General features: G+C 34.4%; 6 protein-coding genes across 8 annotated transcripts; 3 read left to right on the top strand and 3 right to left on the bottom strand.

Annotated features, from left to right (window-relative positions):
* The first annotated feature begins 614 nt into the window (after positions 1-614).
* On the top strand, positions 615-5,781 carry LOC123866228 (protein FAM50 homolog). The gene is made up of 6 exons (XM_045907666.1): positions 615-1,148; positions 1,467-1,574; positions 2,134-2,338; positions 3,434-3,588; positions 4,902-5,014; positions 5,568-5,781. Exons 1-6 carry the CDS (start codon positions 804-806, stop codon positions 5,665-5,667), a joined length of 1,026 nt encoding a protein of 341 aa, XP_045763622.1. The 5' UTR covers positions 615-803; the 3' UTR covers positions 5,668-5,781.
* On the top strand, positions 1,508-22,573 carry LOC123866225 (N(4)-(Beta-N-acetylglucosaminyl)-L-asparaginase-like). Of its 2 annotated transcripts, XM_045907664.1 has the most exons (8): positions 1,508-1,523; positions 4,204-4,217; positions 19,219-19,345; positions 19,496-19,649; positions 19,797-20,025; positions 20,524-20,717; positions 21,209-21,316; positions 22,072-22,573. In XM_045907664.1, the coding sequence occupies exons 3-8, from the start codon at positions 19,234-19,236 to the stop codon at positions 22,313-22,315; spliced, it is 1,041 nt and encodes a 346-aa protein (XP_045763620.1). In that variant the 5' UTR covers positions 1,508-1,523; positions 4,204-4,217; positions 19,219-19,233; the 3' UTR covers positions 22,316-22,573. The 2 variants fall into 2 exon arrangements, with proteins under 2 accessions (XP_045763620.1, XP_045763619.1); XM_045907663.1 differs by lacking the exons at positions 1,508-1,523; positions 4,204-4,217 and having other exon boundaries at positions 19,164-19,345; positions 22,072-22,570.
* Positions 5,785-11,310, bottom strand: LOC123866229 (dehydrodolichyl diphosphate synthase complex subunit DHDDS). 2 transcript variants are annotated; one of them, XM_045907667.1, is made up of 6 exons: positions 10,930-11,310; positions 9,084-9,217; positions 8,781-8,954; positions 7,901-8,049; positions 6,831-7,006; positions 5,785-6,305 (listed from the first exon to the last, which is right to left on the bottom strand). In XM_045907667.1, the coding sequence occupies exons 1-6, from the start codon at positions 11,116-11,118 to the stop codon at positions 6,105-6,107; spliced, it is 1,023 nt and encodes a 340-aa protein (XP_045763623.1). In that variant the 5' UTR covers positions 11,119-11,310; the 3' UTR covers positions 5,785-6,104. The 2 variants fall into 2 exon arrangements, with proteins under 2 accessions (XP_045763623.1, XP_045763624.1); XM_045907668.1 differs by lacking the exon at positions 8,781-8,954 and having other exon boundaries at positions 10,930-11,303.
* Positions 11,675-13,288, top strand: LOC123866233 (RNA transcription, translation and transport factor protein). The gene is made up of 4 exons (XM_045907674.1): positions 11,675-11,850; positions 11,945-12,169; positions 12,622-12,708; positions 12,822-13,288. The coding sequence occupies exons 1-4, from the start codon at positions 11,781-11,783 to the stop codon at positions 13,118-13,120; spliced, it is 681 nt and encodes a 226-aa protein (XP_045763630.1). The 5' UTR covers positions 11,675-11,780; the 3' UTR covers positions 13,121-13,288.
* On the bottom strand, positions 13,572-14,800 carry LOC123866235 (mitochondrial import inner membrane translocase subunit Tim8). Its single transcript, XM_045907677.1, has 2 exons — positions 14,572-14,800; positions 13,572-14,252 (listed from the first exon to the last, which is right to left on the bottom strand). The coding sequence occupies exons 1-2, from the start codon at positions 14,671-14,673 to the stop codon at positions 14,079-14,081; spliced, it is 276 nt and encodes a 91-aa protein (XP_045763633.1). The 5' UTR covers positions 14,674-14,800; the 3' UTR covers positions 13,572-14,078.
* On the bottom strand, positions 15,809-18,971 carry LOC123866226 (adenosine deaminase-like protein). The gene is made up of 7 exons (XM_045907665.1): positions 18,828-18,971; positions 18,602-18,750; positions 18,114-18,302; positions 17,539-17,755; positions 16,853-17,009; positions 16,361-16,461; positions 15,809-16,009 (listed from the first exon to the last, which is right to left on the bottom strand). Exons 1-7 carry the CDS (start codon positions 18,864-18,866, stop codon positions 15,821-15,823), a joined length of 1,041 nt encoding a protein of 346 aa, XP_045763621.1. The 5' UTR covers positions 18,867-18,971; the 3' UTR covers positions 15,809-15,820.
* Positions 22,574-23,084: the final 511 nt, after the last annotated feature.

Genomic DNA, 23,084 nt, shown 5'->3' with positions numbered 1-23,084 from the left:
AAGTATTTTTAAAACTCTCTTACACGATCTTAAGTTACAATTTTTTTTAGCACTCTTGTACACGACGTTAAGTTACAATTTTTTATCGTAACTTGGTTCGAGAGATTGGCAGTCGAAGTGATGGGATTATAGTGCGTTTCATCGAATAGTACCTATGGCGTTATGTTGGCTCCCCTGTCTGTTGGGTGCTCATTAGCACCATATTGGCATGAGAAGACGCAGATTTTGTTTATTTTCATTTGATTTTCATTTCATTCATTCAGGAAAATCAAATGAAAATAAACAAAATCTGCTTATGTAAATATGGTGCCAATGACTTGGACAGACAGGGGAGCCAACATAACGGCATAGGTACTATTCGATGAAACGCACTATAGCAATAAGTTGGTTCTGCTTGCACTAAAATCGTAGTGATTATATTATTTTCTTTGCTTGCACTCAGCAGTTATAGAGTACCAAGGTCCATGGTCAATTTTGGTCAACACCATTACTTTTGTCTGAGTTACTCGTTTTTTGTCAAAGTGCTAGAACCCAGAGCTAAAACACCGGTTAAAAAAATGTTATGTCAAATGTCAATAAATCACAGACTGTCAGATATCCAATATGTTATTGGTCTGTGCTGTCAGACTACTTTGTTTTGAAAAAGTTGATGTGGATTTCATCAAAGACCAGCACCAAAAACTGAAAAAAGCTACAAAACAAGAAATAAGAAGAGTTTCATATTGTGGATTTCGATTTGGTGAAAATAAACCACTGATAATATAGTAAAACTCATATAGCTTCGAAAAAGGAAATAAATAAACATGGCTCACTACAAGGGTGCAGCGTCGGAAGCTGGCAGAGCCATGCATCTGATGAAGAAACGTGAAAAAGCCCAGCAGGAAATAGAACTTCGAAAGAAGAAAATCGAAGAGGACCTCAAGATAGAAAACATTGAAAACAAATTCGCCACACATTATGACGCAGTGGAACAGCAACTCAAGAGTTCCACCATAGGTTTGGTGACCCTTGACGAAATGAAAGCCAAGCAGGAGCACATAGTACGTGAAAGAGAGAAAAAACTGGCTCAAAAGAAAGCAGAAAAAGAGAAGGAACGACAGAAAGAAATTGAAGCCAAACAGGCGCAGAAAAATAAACAAAAGCGACAGGTATAATTTTATTATGTGCAAAAGAGTGACATTCTTCTGCCTATGCCATGCTAACCTATGTGAGACTTTTATTCTTAACAGTCTATCTTCACACGTATCAATCCAGGTTTTTTGAGAGAAACCTTATTTTTGAATGCTTGAACATAAACCCAGTTGCAACTGTTGGAACTTTAGAATTTAGATAAACCGAGTCCAAGCATTGCTCTATCTCTGTTTATCCTAAGAAAATATATTTTGGATATAAAGTGAGCATTCACTTGTTTGGTTTAATTGAAATGACAAGGTTTTAGAGTGTAGACTTTCAACTGTTGGTTTCAGATCCAAGCTCTCTCATTTGATTTGAATGAAGATTCAGAAGAAGACTGTGAAGAGGAAAAGGAAGAAGAAGAGAAAGCAGAAACCACTTGGCGAGATCAGAGTGAAGTTGTAAGAATTGATACTATACTAGTACTACATTACAATCTTCAGTTTGATGTTGGGTCATAAAACCTTGGATGACCACCTTCGTTGATTCATTGAAACTGGGGTATATTGTGGCTTAGAAAGGGACAAACTTTGCCAACTTTTTTGATATCTAAATATATGTATAAAAGGAAAACTTAAATTTTCCCATAACTGGCCAAAGGCCATCCCTTTCACTTTTTCCACCACTCCCTACTCTGCTTCTTAAGGCAATCTGTTTTATCTAATTCATACCACCATCGTCGCCTCAGCCTGCCAAGCCTAATGTTGATAATTCTGGGGAATCTAGAAAAAAACAGGTTTTTTCCACATTTTTTCCATGGTGACACATACTGCTTTTTACATGTGATTGAACGTGAAAAATACTATCCTAGACCAACACTATAACATAACACCATGTCTATTTGTTTCCTTGATTCACACCATTTCTGAATTTGTTTAAGTAAAGTAAAGGCTAAGGTTATAAATTATATATCATGTGTCATCAATCATCATCAAATAAATTCAAAAAGTTTGCTTTCAGGTATGTAAAAAAATTAAAAAGAATCCAGATGTTGATACGTCATTTCTACCGGACAGAGAAAGGGAGGAAGCTGATTTGAAGCTTCGCGAGGAACTGAGGCTGGAGTGGGTCATGACGCAAGCCAGCCTCAAGGATGAGCCGATCACTGTCACTTTCAGCTACTGGGACGGCTCTGGGCATAGGCGGAATGTCACCTTGAAAAAAGGTAATTCTCTCTGCGTCATGTAATGTATTCCATTGTCGTTGAAGTTAGGGCCTTTTACAAGACTTGCGGTGCTATGTCGGATCGTAAAACTCTAGACAATGCACAACAAATTGCGGGAATTACATGGGAACCGCAAGACGTGCGACGTCGTTCCTGTGATGCGACGTTAAACCGCATGTATTGTGGATGGGCCCTTAATCAAAGTCAAAGTCAAAATCATTTATTCAAAATAAGTACTGTTGTACACCTTTTGTTTGTCCGATTTGTTAGATTTGATCCTAATTGTTAATGATTGTTTTTACAAATAAATATATAATAATGTAATTGCGATCGAATTTCGGCCATGGGGGTTTATCTCCACAGAGATCTTTGTGGTAGATAGTATAGTGCACAAGTGGATGACATTTAGATGTATTTTTTAGATTGCTGCTTGAAAATTTCTAGACAGATTTTAATACAGTTTTTTATACCAAAGATGTTACATAAATAAGCATCCTGCAAATAAATTTTGCAATGACACGATAGGTCAATACTTTCGAAATATCAAAGTTAGAGTAAAAATAATTTATATCGCTAATCATAAAGACAATAAGAATAAGGATTGAAAAAAGTAAGATTGTCTAAATCTATGAAAATTAAGGATTTAAGTTGATTTTCAAATTTTATAGCAATGACTGAATTGACTGTCTCATATTTTTTTAATCCTTAGTATTTGTGTACAAATACTATATTATTTATAATTTTTTAATATTCTATTATTTATAATTAATAAAATCGGTCAAGTGAGAGTCAGACTCGTACATGAAGGGTTCTGTACCATCCTACAAGAAACATCACTTTAATTTTTTTGGGATGTAACTACAAATTAACACTTTTCAGATTTTTCCCTTTACTTGTGCTATAAGACATTGCTATCGATCAAATTTCATGATTCTTGGTCAACAGGAAGTACCCTATAGGTTTTGATTCCTTTCTCTTAGCAGGCACAACAGACAGACAAACAACAAAGTGATCCTATAAGGGTTCCTTTATAGGATCATTTTTTTCTCTGGAGATAAGGTACCCTAAAAATAGTATCATGTATTATTGTTACAGGGAACTCTATATATCAGTTTCTGCAAAGATGTCTTGATACATTGCGACCAGAGTTCAGCGAGTTGAAAACGGTGTCTGCCGACCAACTCATGTATGTGAAAGAAGACTTGATATTGCCACACCACTACACTTTCTACGATTTCATTGTAACTAAGGTATTTACACTTTTTTTGTCCTTCAGATAAGATTTAACATTTTGAGAATTGAAGTTCAACATTTTGCATATTCAATACTAGCTGATGCCCGCAGCTTCGCCCGCGTGGATTGGTCAGATCCCCTGCAGCATCAGTATTGAAGAGTTGGAATCCAAATGTTTTATGAAACAATGTCGCAAAGTTCCTCTATCGATTAAACAAGAAATGACGCAAATCGGTTCAGAAATCTCGGAGATTTCAGTGTACATAGGTAGAAAAACACAACTCCCTTCTTGAAAGTCGGTTAAAAAAGTAGCCTCTGTTACACCCTGGTCAATCCTCTACTTGTATGTGAAAATCCCGTTAAAATCAGTTCAGCCGTTCCGAAGATTAGCCTTTTCAAACAGACAGACAGACAGACAAAAATTTTAAAAACGTGTGATTCAGTTATGGTATCGTTCAAATAATCATATGACCTTAATATGTGGTAGTTATTTCGAAATTACAGACAGACACTCCAATTTTATTTATTAGTATAGATTTTAGGAATTCAACATTTTGGGCCTGAAGGCTAAAAACTATGTGAATGCATAAAAAAGTAGAAAGACCCGAAATAATATTACAATAAATGAAAACAATTTTGTTTTACCATTACAAATTACAATCGATTTATTGAAAAAAATGTTAGAATCAAAAAAAGGCAGATTTATTTTATTTTGAAAAAACAAAACTCGAAAGCGACCTCGTACCAATAGTGATACAAGCGCGGTCGGCCTTGCGTGCAGGTTAGTTTATGCCGTATTACTACGCTCGAGATTATTTTGCTCTAAACATTTTCACTTTGTCGGTAGCGCGTGCGACTGCGCCTAGTAGTACTTCCGCTACGTTATGTCTAGTTAATTACATTAAATCAAAGGTGCGTACGGGATTATTAAGCCCCAGCTATCTGTCCATCCGTCCGTCAGCGGACTGTATCTAGTGAAATGTAATAGCTAGGGAGTTAAAATTTTCAAAGAAACTATATTTCTTTTGCCGCTACAGTATCAAATAATAAAAATTTAAAAATGGGCGCCATAAAAATTTCTTTCTTTTTTTCTTTTCTTTTCATAAAAAGTCATTTCTTGTACGATAGTACGTAACCCTTCGTATGCATTGCAAGGCGAGTTTTTAATTAGGTACTTCAAAACAAAATCATTCTGCCGCGGGAAAATAAGCATTAAAATTTCAAATTTTAAGTTTCTTTTTTTTGTAACTTGTCATTTGTGTTGCAATAAAGTGCATATACATACATACGTACCATAATCAATTAATCACATACATCTCATTTGTTGTAGGCGCGCGGCAAGAGTGGTCCTCTATTCCAGTTTGATGCTTCAGACGACATAAGATTAGTGAACGACGCCACACAAGAAAAGCAAGACTCCCATGCCGGGAAAGTACTCCTAAGGTTCGTAGCTTTTATTTTTGTCTTAGGCGCAACGCTCACCGGCAAAGTGGAGTGGAAACGCAGCGCCTGGTTATTATAATTTTCAAATGAACTTTTTCTTGCTTTAGCTCAGCCACAGAATACTTAATATTAGATTTCAGGTACAAAAGGATCACTCACAGACATTTAATTAAGCATTAGGCTATCACGACTTGATACATCTGGCGTAAAACATGTAGTCCAATCTGAACATTACATATAACTGCGCTTTGCACAAAAACAGACTGTGGAGTGATTCGCTAACCCAGTGTCTACCACTGACTGATAGCAGCCGACCTCATTTTTTAATCCATTGAAGGTCTTCTATGAAAAAATATTTTAATTTTTTTAATATCACCCAGTGAAGCAGCAATGTAGAACTAACAAAAAAATCAGTGTTAGACACTGAGTTAGCAAATCACCTAGCAGTTGGGCTTTTGTATTTAAACTCGAGTCTATGGCCTACACAATTTCCGAACTTGCAAATTCAAATTGGACTTATTTTGCGTCAATTATAAGAAGTTTTTTATTCCAGGTCTTGGTACGAAAGAAACAAACACATATTCCCCGCATCCAGATGGGAGCCCTACGATCCAACTAAGACCTATTCTAAGTATACTGTGAAAGGAAAATGAACAATATTCACTCAGTACTTTGTATTCAATATATTAGCAAATATATCTGTACATTGTTGTGAATAATGCAATAACTAGGTACCAATAATTCTTAACTTTATTTAAATAAAATAGTAATTTACAATAACAATGATTTTTCATTAACATTTTATCTATAATCCAGTACTGTATATTATTTTACATCCATGTTTTAGTTCTAGTAGGAATAAAATCGACTAATATTATTTTGAGGTATTTGGACCACGTGCAGAGCCTTTTGCACACAAAAAAAGGGCGCGGTTCTATCTTGGGCTGTCATCACTTGCCACGATGTATGACTGCAGCCAATTGCTAGTCGATAAATTAAAAAAAAAGTCTACAAATGGTGCTAATTACTTTAAGACCCGTCAAGTTGGATTGTGTACAACTCAATTAGCACTATTATTGTATTTTATTTATCAACAACCTACAATTTTCTCTAATGTTTGCCACTTTCTTGTTTCCAATTTTTCTAAGAATTCTTGTTGTATGGGTGTGTTTTCTTTTTCTTGCAACGCTGGCGGGGCGTGCCTTTGGAAGTGAATGATGGCGGCCAACAGATTCCATATTGTGAACTCGGGCCACAAAACATCCGTGAAATACAGTACTGTTCTGTTCACCTGGAAAAAATCGTGCTACCTTTACTCATGGTTGAAGTAAAACAAAATGCGCGGGATTCCCAAACAGAAAAACAGAACCCTTATAGGATAACTTTGTTGCCTGTCTGTCTGTCCGTCCGTCCGTCGTGTCTGTCAAGAAAACTATAGGGCACTTTCCGTTGACCTAGAATCATGCAGATAGGTAGGTCTTATAGCGCAAGTAAAGGAATAAATCCGAAAACCGTGAATTTGTGGTTACATCATTAAAAAAAAAATATGTTTCAATTTTCAAAGTAAGATAACTATACCAAGTGGGGTATCATATGAAAGGGCTTTACCTGTATATTCTAAAACAGATTTTTATTTTATTTTTATACATAATAGTTTTTGATTTATCGTGCAAAGTGTCGGAAAAATTACCAGAGTACGGAACCCTCGGTGCGCCAGACTGACTCGCACTTGGCCGGTTTTTTAAAATAAGTCAGCAAACGTTTTTTATCATACGAGTAATACAACGCAAAGTTTTGTGTTTTCGGGTTTTCTTACCTGCCACAACATGAAATCTGAAAGTCTAACTTCGCCAGATGTTCTCACCAACAGCTCTGGTTCCCCGAGGTCCAGAGTCTGTGAGATTAGGTCTTCGTCAATGTCATCTGCTGTCAGCTCTTTATTTTTAACGCTGTCTATAATATATGATGCTGCTCTACTTATTTCGTCACGACCTACAAAATTAATGGTACATCACGATATGCGTGACGTTCTCCCCATTAGGCGAACAGTGAGCCGCTAACTGTTTGCTGGCTGACTTTGAGCGGCTTATCGGTCGCTAACTCGATAGTACTTTACAGTACAACCAAATTAATAATGCGCATGCAGATCCGATCCGATCAGATATTCCGAATCATTGAATCGTAAGAGCCCTAAACAATGCACTTGCATTTTGCACCTTGTTATGAACAAATAGGAGTCAATATCATGTGTATCATACGACCGTTGCCGAACAGTGACGAAGATTTCTATGCGCATTATTAATTTGGTTGTACTGTACTTTGTGAACCAAGTGTCAAATAAATATTGTAAATCGGCATAATATTGTTAATGCGAATTAGATACCCACGATGCAGGATTACCTAATGTGGGTACCACCAGACACAGCAAAATTGTATAAGACTTTGTATTTGGTAAATAAATTTCATTTTTTTTCATTTTACTTTACCGTACGCGCGTATCGTTCGCTGCGAATCAGCCGCTCACTGAATGAGTTGACAAGCGAAACTGCGTACATAAGGTGCTGTAAGGACACTGGAAGCAAACAGTTAGCAGCTCACTGTTCACCTAATGGTGATAGGGCCTTAGGTAGTTACAGCGTATTTATAGCTTCTAAAGCGGGGTAACGTGATTTAAGAAGTCCAGTTTTACACAATGCAAAATTCTAGTGAATGATGATCCATATTGAGCAAGTTTTCCTTAGTTTACTTAAAAGGCAAACATTGATAACGCGTTTCTGCAAAAAATATACTGACATTTGTTTATCTTTTAAGGAAAACTCATTATTATTTAAAGGAAGGATACATTTATTTGCAGAAAAAAATTAATAAATAGATAAATGATATTACCAGTATAACTATAGGCTATATTAAGACGCAGTTTGTTGTTTTGCCTTGTGGCCAGCATTGCTTTGGACACAAGCGCTTGAAGCTCTGCGGGTAGAAGGGACAAGCGCCCGGCCACATGCATCCGAACTCCCCACTCGTTTATTTGATCACTGCAGAAAATGTACAAATACTCATTCATACCTCAAAAGGAAAAACGAAACCCTTATAGGATCACTTTGTTGTGTGTCTGTCCGTCCGTCCGTCCGTCTGTCCTTCCGATGTGTCTGTCAAGAAACCTATAGGGTACTTCCCGTTGACCTAGAATCATGTAGGCAGGTAGGTAGGTCTTATAGCACAAGTACAGGAATAAATCTGAAAACCGCGAATTTCCACAAATTCGCGGAAAACTACACACAAATTAAAAAAAATTAAAATGTGTTTCAATTTTCAAAGTAAGATAACTAGTAAGATGACTCGCACTTGGCCGGCTTTTAGTGGTGGGCCTTCTAGCCTTGTGATAGGAAACTTTGGCCCAGAAAGAAATTAAAAGACCATTGCTGCAATTACTAAACAAGATTTGTTAATCATCCAACTCTCCTGACAGTACAGTTGACACTTGCGATTCGTCGTTTAAAGAGAAGGCATATATTCTAGAACTTGATAATATAGCTGTGACACATGGAGTTCTTCCCTTTGGGGAAGTTGCCTCTGAATATCTTCCAATCAATGTGCATCTCTATTTCAGTTCCGATTCTCGGGCCAGAGTGTACGATTTATACTAACAGCGAATCACATATGAGTATCTTGCAATGCCCACAATCAAAGAAGAAATTAATAATAATGCTAAAAAACACAAAGCCAAGCTAGAAGTCCATGCGAATAGTCTGGCAGTGTCACTTACCACATGCAGCAGAGTAAATAGGCTAAAACGAGCCACAATAGAAGAACTGTCTTGTGGACAATAAAGCCAGGGATAACCCTATGAGAAGAGTCTCTTGATGGAGTGACCTTCTCCAAACCCGCAACGCATTCATACAATTTGATTATAGTCGGCAAATGACTGATTGCAGATAGCCTAGAAATATCAAAAAAAAAAAAAAAAAAACAGCGAATCAAACTGAATTACATGTGATTCCATGCTTTACAGGAGATAGAAGTCGCTTTGATTCGCTGCTAGTATAAATCAACCCTATCACATACTTACATTTCTTCTAAAAGCCGTTTAAATTTGTCACTTGCTAACTCCATGAGGGCGTCTACCTCATCTTGGCTCCGTTTAAAGTTTTCAATGCTGAATGCGTATACTGTTACTTCAGGAATACCAAGGTCTAGGCACCACTGTGAACATTACATTACATAAGGATAGGTACAGTTGCAGTATAACAATCGCAATCACATCTGATTGGCCAACACTTGCTCACTATTGGCTACAATGCATTGATGTAACAATAATACCATAAAGTCAGCCAATCACAACAATTGCAATTGTAATAATGATTGTTGCAGGTTTTCTGGAATTGACCTACGGTCAATTGATTGTCAATTATTGTCAGAGCATATAATATGTATAGTTACAGACTTATATAGTAGAATTCAAAAGACATGCAAACAAAAATCCTAAAGCAAGATTATTAGAAACAAAGTTATTTTTGCAGTTGGTTATCCTCTATTCCTGAGCCTGAGCAATTGACATTGTCAATAGATTAATACAGATTTTTTTCAGGGTATATTATATTATTTTAAAGGCTTAGTATTAAAAACCACAATTTACTTAAATAAATTGTATTTTTACAGTAGCAGAAAGAATATCATACATTAAGCCATTATTACAATGAGCAAATAATCAAAATTTCTTGTTTTAGCCCGCTGATGCTGGCAGCTAGCCAGTAATTTGGTCAAATATAGTTAATAAATAAATAAATATTGTTTGATTGGGACCATAGCACAAACACAGTATACAGTACAAAAAAAAAACAGAAACATACAGAAAAGATCAAACTTAGTCCTAAATAGTATATTTCATTACAAGTGCGGAAAGGCTGTCATTGCAAAGAGTTCCGACAAATGTCTACCCGAGCCGAGGCGTAGCTGAAGGCGAGGGTTGACAGTCGGAACGAGTTGCAATGACGGTTCCGCACGTGTACTGAACGACTATTTTTAATACAGTTGCGAAAAAATGAAGCAATTTAATAAAATAATAAAAACACAATAATCTCAACTAACTTAATTTAATTTAATTTAAAACAACTTTATTGCTAATAGATATAAAAAACTAGGGTCGAAATTACTCATTTTAGGCAACCAACAACTAAACTCGCAAAGAAAATTTCTGAAAAATGGCGCCAACCGTAGAATATAAGCAGAGTTTTTTTTTTCTTCACCCATTCTGGTAGGCAAAGGGAACTATGCCCATACAGCCAAGTCTTCAGTAGAAGTTTTTATTGATATGAAATGAAAATGAAATTTAATGAGATGAAATGAAATGAAACCTAACCAAACTCATTCAATCAAATCATTAAATCTGATATTGAAACAAATTAGTAGCTTCTTATTAAAAATACGTATTTGCATGAATCATAAAAACTTCTATGAATTTTTTTAGTAAAAACTTCTTGGTTGGTTTTTCTTTTTAATATTTTGACAGTTGGGAAAGAAAAAGCACGAGTGCGGGAAAGGTAAAGAAAAAGCACGATTATGTAATAGCCCACATCCCGAACGCTATACGTCCCTGCAATACGCCACTTTTTGAGCAACTGTATTAAAAAATAATTTTCATACATTTTAACCGAGAAAACCTTCAGTTAGTAGTTAACAAATAAAATATTTTCCTAGTGCTTACAATAAGCTGGAATCAGCGATGTACATGTAAATTCATGTCTGTGGCTGGAATATGCTCTTTTATATGACATACCCAGCCATAAATTAGAAGAAAACTGTGGAGAAGGAAACATGCACTAATCAAAACAAAAAAAAAATAAGTACTCTGATATGACTCAGTTTACTTATATGTAGGTAATCTTAGGTAATATGCATAAAGTACAGGTACTAACCTTCAAAACTTCGGAGAGTTTATCAAACCCTTTATTATGTCCTTCTGTACTACCTACGCTGAGTTTTTTGGCGTAGCGACGATTTCCGTCCATAATCAAGGCTAAATGTTGCGGTATTCTACCAGTTTTTACAACTTTAATACAAAAAAGTTGGAAGAACGATAAACAATTTTCTTTTACCCAAGACATTGTGATTTGTGATACCTATTGATTTAATAATTTGAGATCTTTCAAGTTCCAGTACAGGCACCGTAACTTGTAAAGTTAGTGTAAAATGTAAATGAATAAATTATGTATTTAGTTTTCGAGTTTCTTTTTTTTGGTTTATTTATCAACAAAATGTGTCAGTGTCAGTGACGCCATATCTGTGGTTTTGTCATGTCACCGTCACTCCATGCGAGAGCGAGAACGTTTTTTTTCCTCTCTCGTCTGGCTTTACAAAGATTAGCCAATGTCAAGTTTATAGTTAAACAACAACAACAACAAGTAACAAGTTAGTTAGTTATATAAACTGTACAAGTATGGACCCTGTCTGTGCCGGCGCTCGCCGACACACGCACGGCACCCCCTCTAGCGCTTTCCAGTCAGTTTTAACAAAAAAAAAAAAACACTCCAAAAAGGCAGAGCACGCCCGCCAGTCAACACCAACACAGACGAAGTCCGAGCGAGAACGTAGTGATTATGGATTATATTCTCTTTGAGTGATGATTACATACCACAGAATACTTAAACTCCCAGCGGAGTTATGTTACATACTCTTTGGCCAAGACAAAGCGGATAAAGACCGGTCTCAATGAAATTTTATTGAAAAATACTAAAATACAACTGAAAGTAAAAACAAATTAAGTAGAATGAGTAATATTTTTAAGCTAAAGTTAACTGCTCTCGGTCATCCTAATCCAGAAGCCTTTAATTGCGAAGGTATGACGACCCAACCATTATTTTGAGTGATATTGAGAAAATTTTGATGCTACCTATCGGTTTTCGTCCTTATAAATAATGTATTTTTTTCTAGATGAAAAAGAGTATAGAAGTGTAGTGCTTTGGCTGGAAGATCAGAAGATCAGGCATTATAAAATAGAAGAACGGGAAGGTCTAAGAAACATAGAGAGTGATCAGTGGAAGAGAGCGTATGATACATATCAAACAGATTTGGTGAGCCCCGTAGTCCAAGGACTGCCGAATGAGCAATTAAATTGGCTCTTGTCCTACGCTGTTAGATTAGAGTATGCTGATAATGGTAAGTTATATCACAGGTTATACTTTTGATAAGGCCCACAACTATATGGATAAGTTTTTTAAAGGTCCTATTGGATTCTCTCAAAACTCTTTCTCAGTGAGACTCTACGTTTTAAAGAGAACCTACTTGCAAAATCTCAAGTTTCTAGATCTTTCAGTTTAAAGCTTTTAAATATTAAAGCAATTTTCAATATTGGGTCAAGTCAGCCAGTTTTATCATTTTATTTATAAAGATATTCTTTAATAAATATTATACATATAAATCTGCTTATCCTTTAGTTTTGTTTATATATGTTTAGTGTTAAAATAATTAAAACTTGTACAAGAGTATAATGTAAGTTTAGAACCATTTGAAGCTAATTGAATTGAGCTATTGAGGCTTAAACATATTTAGCTATGAAACAGAATGCAATATAGACATATGTATGTGTACAACATTATTTATGTTTGCAGTGACTAAATATAAGAATGTTAAAGTGGAAGAACCAAAGAAGGCAACTCCCAATGTTGTATCTTCAAACCCACTGGATAACCTTGATTGTAAGTATGAGTCTAGATAAGAACTAAAAGATCTAATAAACAGACCAAAGTAAGAGTACTAAATACTAGTAAATGCAGGAATATGTAATAAATGTTGTTTGTATTTTTTATAGTCAGCAGTCCAACATTCAAAGCAGGGGTTGAAAGGATCTGTGCACTGGCTGGAGTGGGCCCCCACCCAGATCCTAAATTTCGTTTGGCAGCTGTTGCTAAGATATTAAAAACTGCACCTCATCCTGATCATCCTAGAAATGAATTCAACATGGTGAACCAACCAGTTGATGTACTGAAACTGCTCTTTATACAAGATCTGAGGGAGCTTCAAACAAAGATCAATGAAGCTTTAGTTGCCGTTCAGACTGTCACAGCGGATCCACGCACAGATACTAAACTGGGCAGAGTTGGAAGATAAATTATTACATCATACAGCCAAAACCTTTTATAACATCAAGAATACACTTGGATAACATGCTGGGACTTACGGTTTTCATTATTATAACCAATATTGTTATAAAAGGTTTTGACAAATGTATTTAATAAAGTAACAGCAATGAAAAATATAATAATGATATTTAATCAATTCTGTTGTACTATCAATCTTAAAATATGTGGGTAAAACTGGTTCAAATAAAACCTATTTCTACAGAAAAAACTAGTACACTAGCATTAGATACCTATTTAAGAAGTTCTGTCAGATTTATAATTAATTAAGGTTGGTTTTAAAATTTACTTACAACAGCAGAATTGATTTCTGCTTCTTTACTCACCAGCTCAATAAAAAAAACTATTCTAATCTATCTTTTAGCAATTTTCAAGGAAATTATGAAACATTTTATACACAAGGTAAATAAATTAATAACATGTATACAACAATGAGTTTTATTTAATATTTATCTTTTAAATAAAAAAAATGCAATAATACACTGCTTTTCTGATACTATCCAATATCCATCTCTAAAAGGGTGTTAAAGATACAAATGACAGGCTAGGTACTTTTTATCCTGGAAAATCAAAGTTCTCATGGGATTTTTTAAATCTTTTGTATGAGGAAATAGTGTGGCCATAAGTTAGTAGACATTTAAATAATTTACTAAATGGATCACATTTTTTGATTGGAGTATTTTTACAACAAATAGCAATATTGTTTATAGTAAGTATATATTTTATTATACTTACCACTATAGTTTGTAATAAACTCACCTAAACATTGACATAAATTAAATGAAATTCCAGTATGATAAATGGGTCTGTCAAAATGAACTAACTACTTAATTTACCAACAAGATAGTAATGATTGTTGAATTCTGCACAAAACTTTGCTTAGCTTTCGGTACACCATACTTTACTAAATAAAATTATAGGTAAAAGCTTCAATGCATGCCTCCTCCCTTCTCAAGCATTTGTGCAAATCTATTAGTGATTAATAATGACACATCAATAAATCGTTCTACACAGTTGGAAATGCATGTTTCAGTTCTGGAGTCAAGCTTCACACCCGGCTTATCTACACATTTGTCCCAGCAGAAGTCATTGAATTCATGAATCTGAAATAAGTTAAAGTTACCTATTTTAGGCAGTCTTATCATTTATCAGTAAGTATATAGTAAATTCATAAGAACGGTAATGTACCTACTTAATAAATAATATGTAAATAGCAGAATGTATACTTTTTTCACATTGCAAGATTATTCATACATGTTTCATCGTAACATAAAAGGACAGCCTAAACTAATTTTATGAGGAATTGAAAAATCATATTATACAAATATTGGATATATAATTCTTTTTCTAAGTTTGCTAAATTGATTAAGATCCAGGTTTAAATTAACAGTAGCCTAGAAATTAGTAGTAAAACATTTTTACTTGGGCATGAAATTGAGCCTTTTGTTTTTCTACTAAGAGAAAATCCTGCAATTCAGAGTCTCCTGGTTTGCTGCTCGATGAAAAGTCAGGTAGCTCGCTCATCTTGTAATTTCCAAAGAATTTCTTGCTTTTTTTAAATTTAAAACAGGACGATATTGGATATTATATTCAATTTAATTTTTTATTTTAGGTTAAGAAATAGACCATAAACTACAAAGACGGAAGACCAAAAGACATTGACAATCAAGGCCAAAAAGAAAATATCCTTCATTCATTGATCTTTCAGGTCTATGGTTGTAAATCTCATAGAATCTAAAAGGTTAAAAAAGACTAGAATCCGGATCCGTAAAGTCAGTTGAAAAAAAACTAGAATACCGATGATTAACCATAGATATAGAACATTACCTCTATGGGTATTAGACCCGTCACCCGCAGCATATTATTAGGTATTAGTTCCATGGCCGCAGGTCATCGAAATTTTAAGACATAATATGTCAGATTAGGTCAAAGCCAACAAGAAAAATCCTTTATATTCGTTGATTTTTAAGCCTATGGTTAGAACCTTACCTACACCTACATATTTAGAATCTAGAAGGTTCAAAAATGCTAGAAACTAGAATCCAGAGCCGTATAACCAGTTAAAAAAAAATTCTTGATTTCACAAAGAATCATAACCTTAAACAAAGAATAATTCTTGATTCTTTATTCAGTCGTGAATCGTGATACATTCGAAATACCGCGAAATAAAAAATCGTTTTTGTTGTTTTTTCTGGCGGTGATTCTATTTTTTTTAATTCGGTGATTTGAATGCTGCACCGACCAAAGAGAATAATATAATCACTACGACCCCGACCAAAAAACAAACAAACGGTAGTTTGCGCCGCGGGGTACCGACCGCGACGGTGAAATATATCTAACAGTAGGTTAGGTACCTTAGAAATAATATATGAGTGATAAGAGACTATTGTTTAAGACTCAAGAGTCGAGACAGAGTCCTATTATATTGGGTTAGATCGGCGCTCTCCAAAGTCCAAACTACGGCCCGCCACAGCAAGCTGAAAAAGGCTAATATCTGGCGCACCAGTTTATTTAAAATTTAGAATATTCATACAATACGTAAATAGGTACGTCTACATCTTGGTCCTTTGGACTAATCGAGCAATCATGGCCCTTTGGCTAAACATTTTTGAAAAAAGTTTTGGGGAGGATTGGGTTTGATGGTTAGCGAAAAAAAATGTTTTCTTTAAAATTATAATTCGTTTTTATTTATAAAATTTAGTAATTTATCCATAAGCATCTTCCGTTTCTCGTCTGCAAATATATAATTACAAGCGCTAAGGCTTAGCCTAGCAAGTTTTGATTGATCAATTCCAAATGTTTCAGCGCAGATTTGGTATTCCTGCGAAAGTGATGTTGCAAACACTCCTTTGTCATCAGTCTGTAAAAAAAAAAACTGGTTTAGTGCGAATCTACTCCACACGATGGGTTTCGCACCATCATACAAGAAATACCTATAAATTTTTTTTTGTGATGTAACCACAAACCCATGATTTTAGTTCAATGGGAAGTACCCTATAGGTTTTGATTCCCTTGACAGGTCTTGACAGACGTGACCAGACAGACAGACAACAAAGTGATCATCTAAGGGTTCCTTTTATTGTCTGAAAATATGGAACCCTAAAAAACCAGGAGTACAAAATATGTGGGCCACTTCACATTTTGGTAATATTAGTAATACACACCACTAGTCAATGAGTGTTTGTTGGTTACATTATGATTTAATACTTACACATATTACAATAGGCACATTGGCATTATACAGTTCCTTAAAGTGGTGACAGTTATAATCTGGTGTTGATTTTGTATTCACATTACTTGTTAGACATATTTCTGTAAACAAACAAAATGAAATTATTGCATACTACAGATAATTTATTCTTTTTACATTTCTTGAACCAAAAATTTTTATAAGTACAATAATGTGGGACCTGGGTGGATTTAACTTCAAAAAGTTACTAAGCATAGGTCTTAAAATAATTTTTGCCAGATTACAGATAGATTAATTATTATTAATTGTGGTCATAAATCTACGTCATACTACATTATAAGAGCCCACATACAAAATCTCAATTTCTAGCCCCGACAGTTAGAGGTGCAGTAAGTTTCCAATTTTATTATATTATAATTCTTCAGATTCATCATAAACCCAATGCTATCAATATTTACATATCCTATGGGTTAGAATATATGTACCTTGAGAATATATCTATAATACGCTCACCAACAGGCATTTGAGACTTGCACAGCAATTCCCAAGTTTCATCATTACCACCAAATTGTGGATGTATACAAACACCATGGCCAATCCGTTCGGGTTTGAAATTCAACATTTCAATGACTTCTTTTGGATTGCATATTTCCCCGCAATGTAATGTGATCTGAAATAAAAATTGAGGATTTTATCTGTAAAGAAATTAAAATTCAATCATTTACTGCAAAATATTATTTATTACAAACACTCGAATGGTTGGCCCAACATTTTTATAATTTCCCTGTTGTATCTGTTGTAAAGAATGTTTAATCATAATAATCATTAAGTATTTTTTTAACTATGCTTACACTTGGGTGCAAACACACCAAATAGTAGATGCCACAAAATGGGAATAGTAAAAGATGCACCAATATGTTCTAATCCTAAGCCAGCCTAATGGGTCGTAAGCAAATACAAATTAAGATACTTTAAATCTTGGTAATAATAATTAAAAAGCCACATTGTTAGCACAATATGTATGAGTTGAAAAAAAATACCTATAAATTTTTTACAATAATATTTTTTTTACAAAAAAGCAATTTAAGGAAGGTTTCTACATAGTATATATAATTTTCTACTAAAGTAGGCTAGATTCTTGTGGCATTGAGTACCATAAAGATACTCAGCAATATGAAATAACATATGTAGGTATATACTTTTAAACCAGCATTTCTTGCCCTAGTCAATGGTGGTACAAAATCTTGAAAGTTTCCGATAGCAGGATTACCACTTAGTTCAATGCCAACTACAATATCTGGATATTTCGCGTGATATTCAATAGCATAATCTGCAATTATATCCGCATCTCTCTGAGAGCTACTTCTATTTAGTGATATTATGAGACAGGGTATGATTGACATGTTTGTGGTGGTCCTGCAATTTGTACAATTTTAATTAGGAAAGTTCATTTACAAATACGAATTTCACAAAATTCATCTTATGATAGTTATCTAAGAGAATTGAGAATTTACAAATTAGAAGTATGAGAACAGGCAAGCCAATTTAATGTATTTCTTGTGAACAAAATGGTTCCTGTTTTTCTAGTGTGTTTTCATTTTAGGCTGCATTAACTGATGTTGTTACATAGGTGCTGGTGAAGATTGGTGACAGGCATTAACTTGTCACTGAATGAAATAAATCTTAAATAGAATTGTATAAACTAGCATGTACCCATACAAGAGCTATAAGATAAATGAGTCATTAGTATGCATAAGTAATACAAATGCCTTACAGCATAGTCTGAACGATGGTTTCAATATATTCGCTGATTGTCATATGTGGTGTTTGACGAGGTGTACTTCGTAGTTCAATATAGCAGCACCCATCGTCTTCAAATTCTTTAAGTGTTAATGCAGTTGCCATAGCAAGTGTCTCTTTAGTGCTTGTTAGTGCATGTGCAATGTTGAATACTTGGAAACAACTGTAAAATAATTAAGTACCTGCTTAGAAAGGTTACTAAATTGTATTGAAAATGTAAATAAAACCAATCAATGGAAACAAATTAGTTGAGCACTTTAGGTAGATAATAAGACTGCAAATAACAGTGACAGTTTTTGTGGGAATTTTTAAGGACTTCATAAATCACTTACGTGTTGAACACTATGGAGTAGACTATTAAAGTATTAACACTGCAAATAACTCTGTGACAAGTTTTTGTGGAAATTTTTAAACACTTATTTTCTCTTAGATATAAATAGTGTTAATTGGATATTGACTTACTCAGCCAAGTTTCTTGTGTCACCTGCAGCTATTTGAAACTCGTCTAGAAATGCATTAGATTTATCAGTCATCCCACTATCAGCTAGACACCTTTGCAGTTGCAGCATAGTTGAGCGACTCAATGAGCCATTTAGATGAGCATGCAACTCCTGACAGAGAAGAATAAAGATTAATAATGTTCCAAAAAAATTATGTAGGTACCTAGGTAGTCACATTTTGTTCTTACTAATTTGGGCAGTTCACGGCAAAATTTTTGCATTCCCATTTTGTTACTTTTGTTAAATTAAATTTAAAAATAATAGGGGGTTTGATTTTCGTTTTTAGGATTTCTTTTCTGTTAACTTTAGTTTTTTTTTTTCAACTGGTTTTACGACTCTGGGTTCTAGCTCTTTTGACTAAAGTAGCTGTACCATAGATTTATAAGATACAAGATACACAGTGCAAATGTATAATAGACATTCTCTTTGGTTCGCGACAACCACAGATCACCATCACCAATAACACCACAGAATAACACCAGGATACTGACCTGACGATTAAATTATGTTAAAAAATAGTTAAGTTTTCGATTAGTTAATTATTATTTTAGTTAAACCAAAGTGAATAAGAAAATTCTTTACCAAAATATTAATATGTCAAAAATATGCATTTTTCTCTCACTAACCCTAGCCCTGTTTGTTAACAGCGAACAAAACACTCCTATAGTGATAACAACGTGGAATTTTGTCAATTCTACAATTACCGGTAAGAAATTATTGCTATGGATTCTATGGAAATTCCTCAAAGTTTAAAAAAGTTACTTTATACAAACAATACATGTATACTTATCTATCTATTCCAAAATTACCAATAATATTACTGTTTTATTTATTTATTCATATTATTATTCACTAGCTTGGAATATTCTAAAGCAAGGAGGCTATTCTCTGGATGCGATTGAGAGGGGAACATCAATTTGTGAGGAGCAGCAATGTGATGGAACTGTGGGTTATGGAGGAAGCCCTGACGAAGATGGTGAAACTACACTTGATGCTCTTATAATGGACGGGTAGTAAAAAAATTGCTTACAGTATTGAATTTTGCATTACAATAGTGCATTAGTTTACTAAACATCAAAATATTTACATTAGTAGCATCTGTAATACAACTTTTAGACTTAGTTAATTTTATTCCTATTAAATAATATTTTTTGCAGGAGAACAATGAATGTTGGTGCAGTTGCAGCCCTCAGACGAGTTAAACATGCCGCCTCTGTTGCGAGGCATGTTTTAGAACACACAAAGCATTCTATTCTGGTTGGAGAGTTGGCAACACAATTTGCTGTGCGAATGGGTTTCCATGAAGAAACATTAACAACACCAGATTCTAAAAGAATGTGGCTTAAATGGTACTACAGGGATCATTGTCAACCAAACTTTTGGATGGTTTGTGATGAACCTACCTACTTGTCTGCTAATGTTTGATACCCAAGGAACAACAAGCTTCAGTTGCTATAATCTTCTAAAACAGACAAATCTGTACGGTAGGTATAATCTGCAGCATGTTATATCCACTGCCTGCCCTCCCATTACTGAACATGCAGGAAAAGCAAATGAAATGCACCGCAATACACAAATCTTCTAAAACACACTCAACATATTATGTTTTACTCTGACACCAGAGCTTCCTCAGGAGGCAAAGACTCAACAATGCACAATTGCAAAGTTACTTGTTTGTTTTAATTAAGCTTGTTGTTACTTGTGTATTCCACAAAATGAAGAATGCTTATTATATTGTTTAAGTTTATTTAAAAGTCTAATATTTTGTTTTTAGTTTGTGGTCTTCCTAATTATCCTTGACATACTTAAGACAATATCTTAAGTACTTACTACTAGATAGTTTGAAGATCTAAAACACTTCAAGATTCATTTATCTTATCACAGGGTGTCACACCTGATCCGAGCAAGTTTTGTGGACCTTATAGCAAGATAGATAACTTTAGGCACAAATATTACAATTGGCTGCCCATAAAAGTTGATAGATTTAACCATGACACAATTGGAATGGTCGCCATTGATAGAAAGGGTGATGTAGCGGCTGGTACTTCAACAAATGGGGCTAAATTTAAAATTCCTGGGTAAGTGTATGTATTTATTTATTTATTTTTATTCTTTATTGCACACAACACAAAGTAAACATATCAAAAAACATGCATTATATAGGTATGTATTGTGGCTAATTGTACACAATCTCCTAACTAAATTGTCAGGTTCATAATGCTCTCTGTGGAAAAGGATAGCACTAGATTTAGAACTATCAATTTAGTAGAGATTTTGTACAACAGAATTAACCACACTGTATGTGGTTATTTTAGTAGATATGCTAAATGAGACCATTGCTGCCTTGATTTTTGCACAAAAATAAGTCAATATGACTAATTGTGTTCTACACAATCTCTCAACTAAATTAAAATGGCATTGCTACCTCTTTCATAATGCTTAATGTGATGGTATAGCACTGGATTTAGATTAATTTAGATCACAGAAATGGTAGTAGATTATGGAAGTAGATTACATGAATATCTAATAACTGCAATCAAGTTATAATGTTTATTTAATTTATTTTCAGGAGAGTTGGGGATTCTCCTATTCCAGGGTCAGGCGCTTATGCAGACAATACTGTAGGCGGGGCTACTGCAACTGGTGATGGTGATATCATGCTTAGGTTCCTCCCTAGGTGAATATTAATAGTTTTTTTTTATTCATAATTTTCTAAATAATGTTTTTGCATAAATAATATTGGGAGAGTGTGCTCAGGAACTTCACAACCTTGTTCCTCCTTCACTATTCTTCTACAGAATAGTGAGAAACTGTGAACATTGGCATAGTTATGCTGTTGACATCCAATCTACTTGCACATACTCTCCAATCTACTTGAACACCCTTCCAGCATCAGTTTTTCCTCCCACTTTTAATATGGGTACTCTCAAGTCAAGAGTGAATAGGCAACTTCTAGCAAGCGCGCTCCATCTTAGGCTGCATCATCACTTGCTAGCAGGGCTGATAACAGCCAAGCGCTAGTCCATATAATTAAAAAAAAAGTCACGTTTTTCTAATACAAAAATTTAAGGTGTGGAATGCCCATACGGTGTGGAATGCCCATACTGCCCATAAGGCAAGAGTGAAAAGGCATCTAGGCAAGCACACTCCAATCTAGACCTCATCATTGCTATTTATTAAACATGATTGTTGTCACAAGCGAGTCTAACTTGCAATAAAAAAGATATCTCTCAACCAATATTTACAATAATTTATCAAAAAATAAATACATCATGAGAAAACCTTGTTTTTGGGAATTGTGTAGTACCAACCAGTATTAAAGCAATGTCTGGGCACCATCACTATCCATCACCATAATATATTATGTTGAGCTATTAAAATTTTATTTTTAAATATTAGAATTTAACCTGACTTATAAACCTACATTTTTAGTTTTCTAGCTGTCGAAGAAATGCGTCGAGGTGCATCACCAACAGAAGCTGCTAGAACAGCCATCAACCGAATAGCGACTCACTATCCTGACTTCATGGGCGCTGTAATCGCTCTCAGTATCGACGGTGCATACGGCGCAGCTTGCCATGGTTTGGGTGATGACCCATTCCCCTTCGTAGTTCAAGATATCACGATGCATAAATATAAAATAGAAAAAGTCAATTGTTCCTGGCCATTGCACTGAGTTTTAAAACTGAGAGATATTAATAGGTTCTAATTAATTTTCCATATTATGAGAGTGAAAAGAAATAATTGAATGAATGATGAAACTTGTAGGTACTTTTTTGTTGTACTTATTACAAAAAATACAGAAACAGAAATTATGGCAGGGTAATTTTGTAATTTTTGCAAAATATGTAGTCAAATAAATATACGATAATTTATGACTCATACCTAATTATATACATAATTATAATAATTAATTGTGTTATTTTTGACTTAAGTACCTACTATTTCTGTTATTGAACAATTATTCGTTTTAAATAGAATTTGTTATTTATTTTTAATCATGTTAAGATGTAATCAACCTTGAAAAAATATATAAGTTGAAGTAAACTGACCAAATACTTAATATTTTACTAACCCCCATCTTTATACCCTACTTTGAAATTTCACTGTTCACACTGAGAATGTATTGTGTGTTTTAACAACAGTGACATTTCAAAGTAGGGTGAGCGAATTATTTGTATTTGTGTATTATATTTCCGTACTTTGAAGGCAAAGGCTAAGGTGGAAGCGACGGGCCTGCCCGCGAAATTCAAATTTAATTTGGTTTTTCGCAATTTGTAAACTAATACGACAACGTAGGCTTATGGTACCTATTGAGACAATGGCAGTCCTCACAGGTTTATATAAAAATCTTTACTTGAAAGGGTCCAGTTTAAAAAAATAATTCTAGTATCGACTAATTTGTGAGAATATTAGTTATAGCCATAATACATACATAGCTTATA

Source organism: Maniola jurtina, chromosome 6 (assembly GCF_905333055.1).
Source record: "Maniola jurtina chromosome 6, ilManJurt1.1, whole genome shotgun sequence".
NCBI lineage: Eukaryota > Metazoa > Arthropoda > Insecta > Lepidoptera > Nymphalidae > Maniola > Maniola jurtina.
This window is presented reverse-complemented; position numbering and strand designations above follow the sequence as displayed.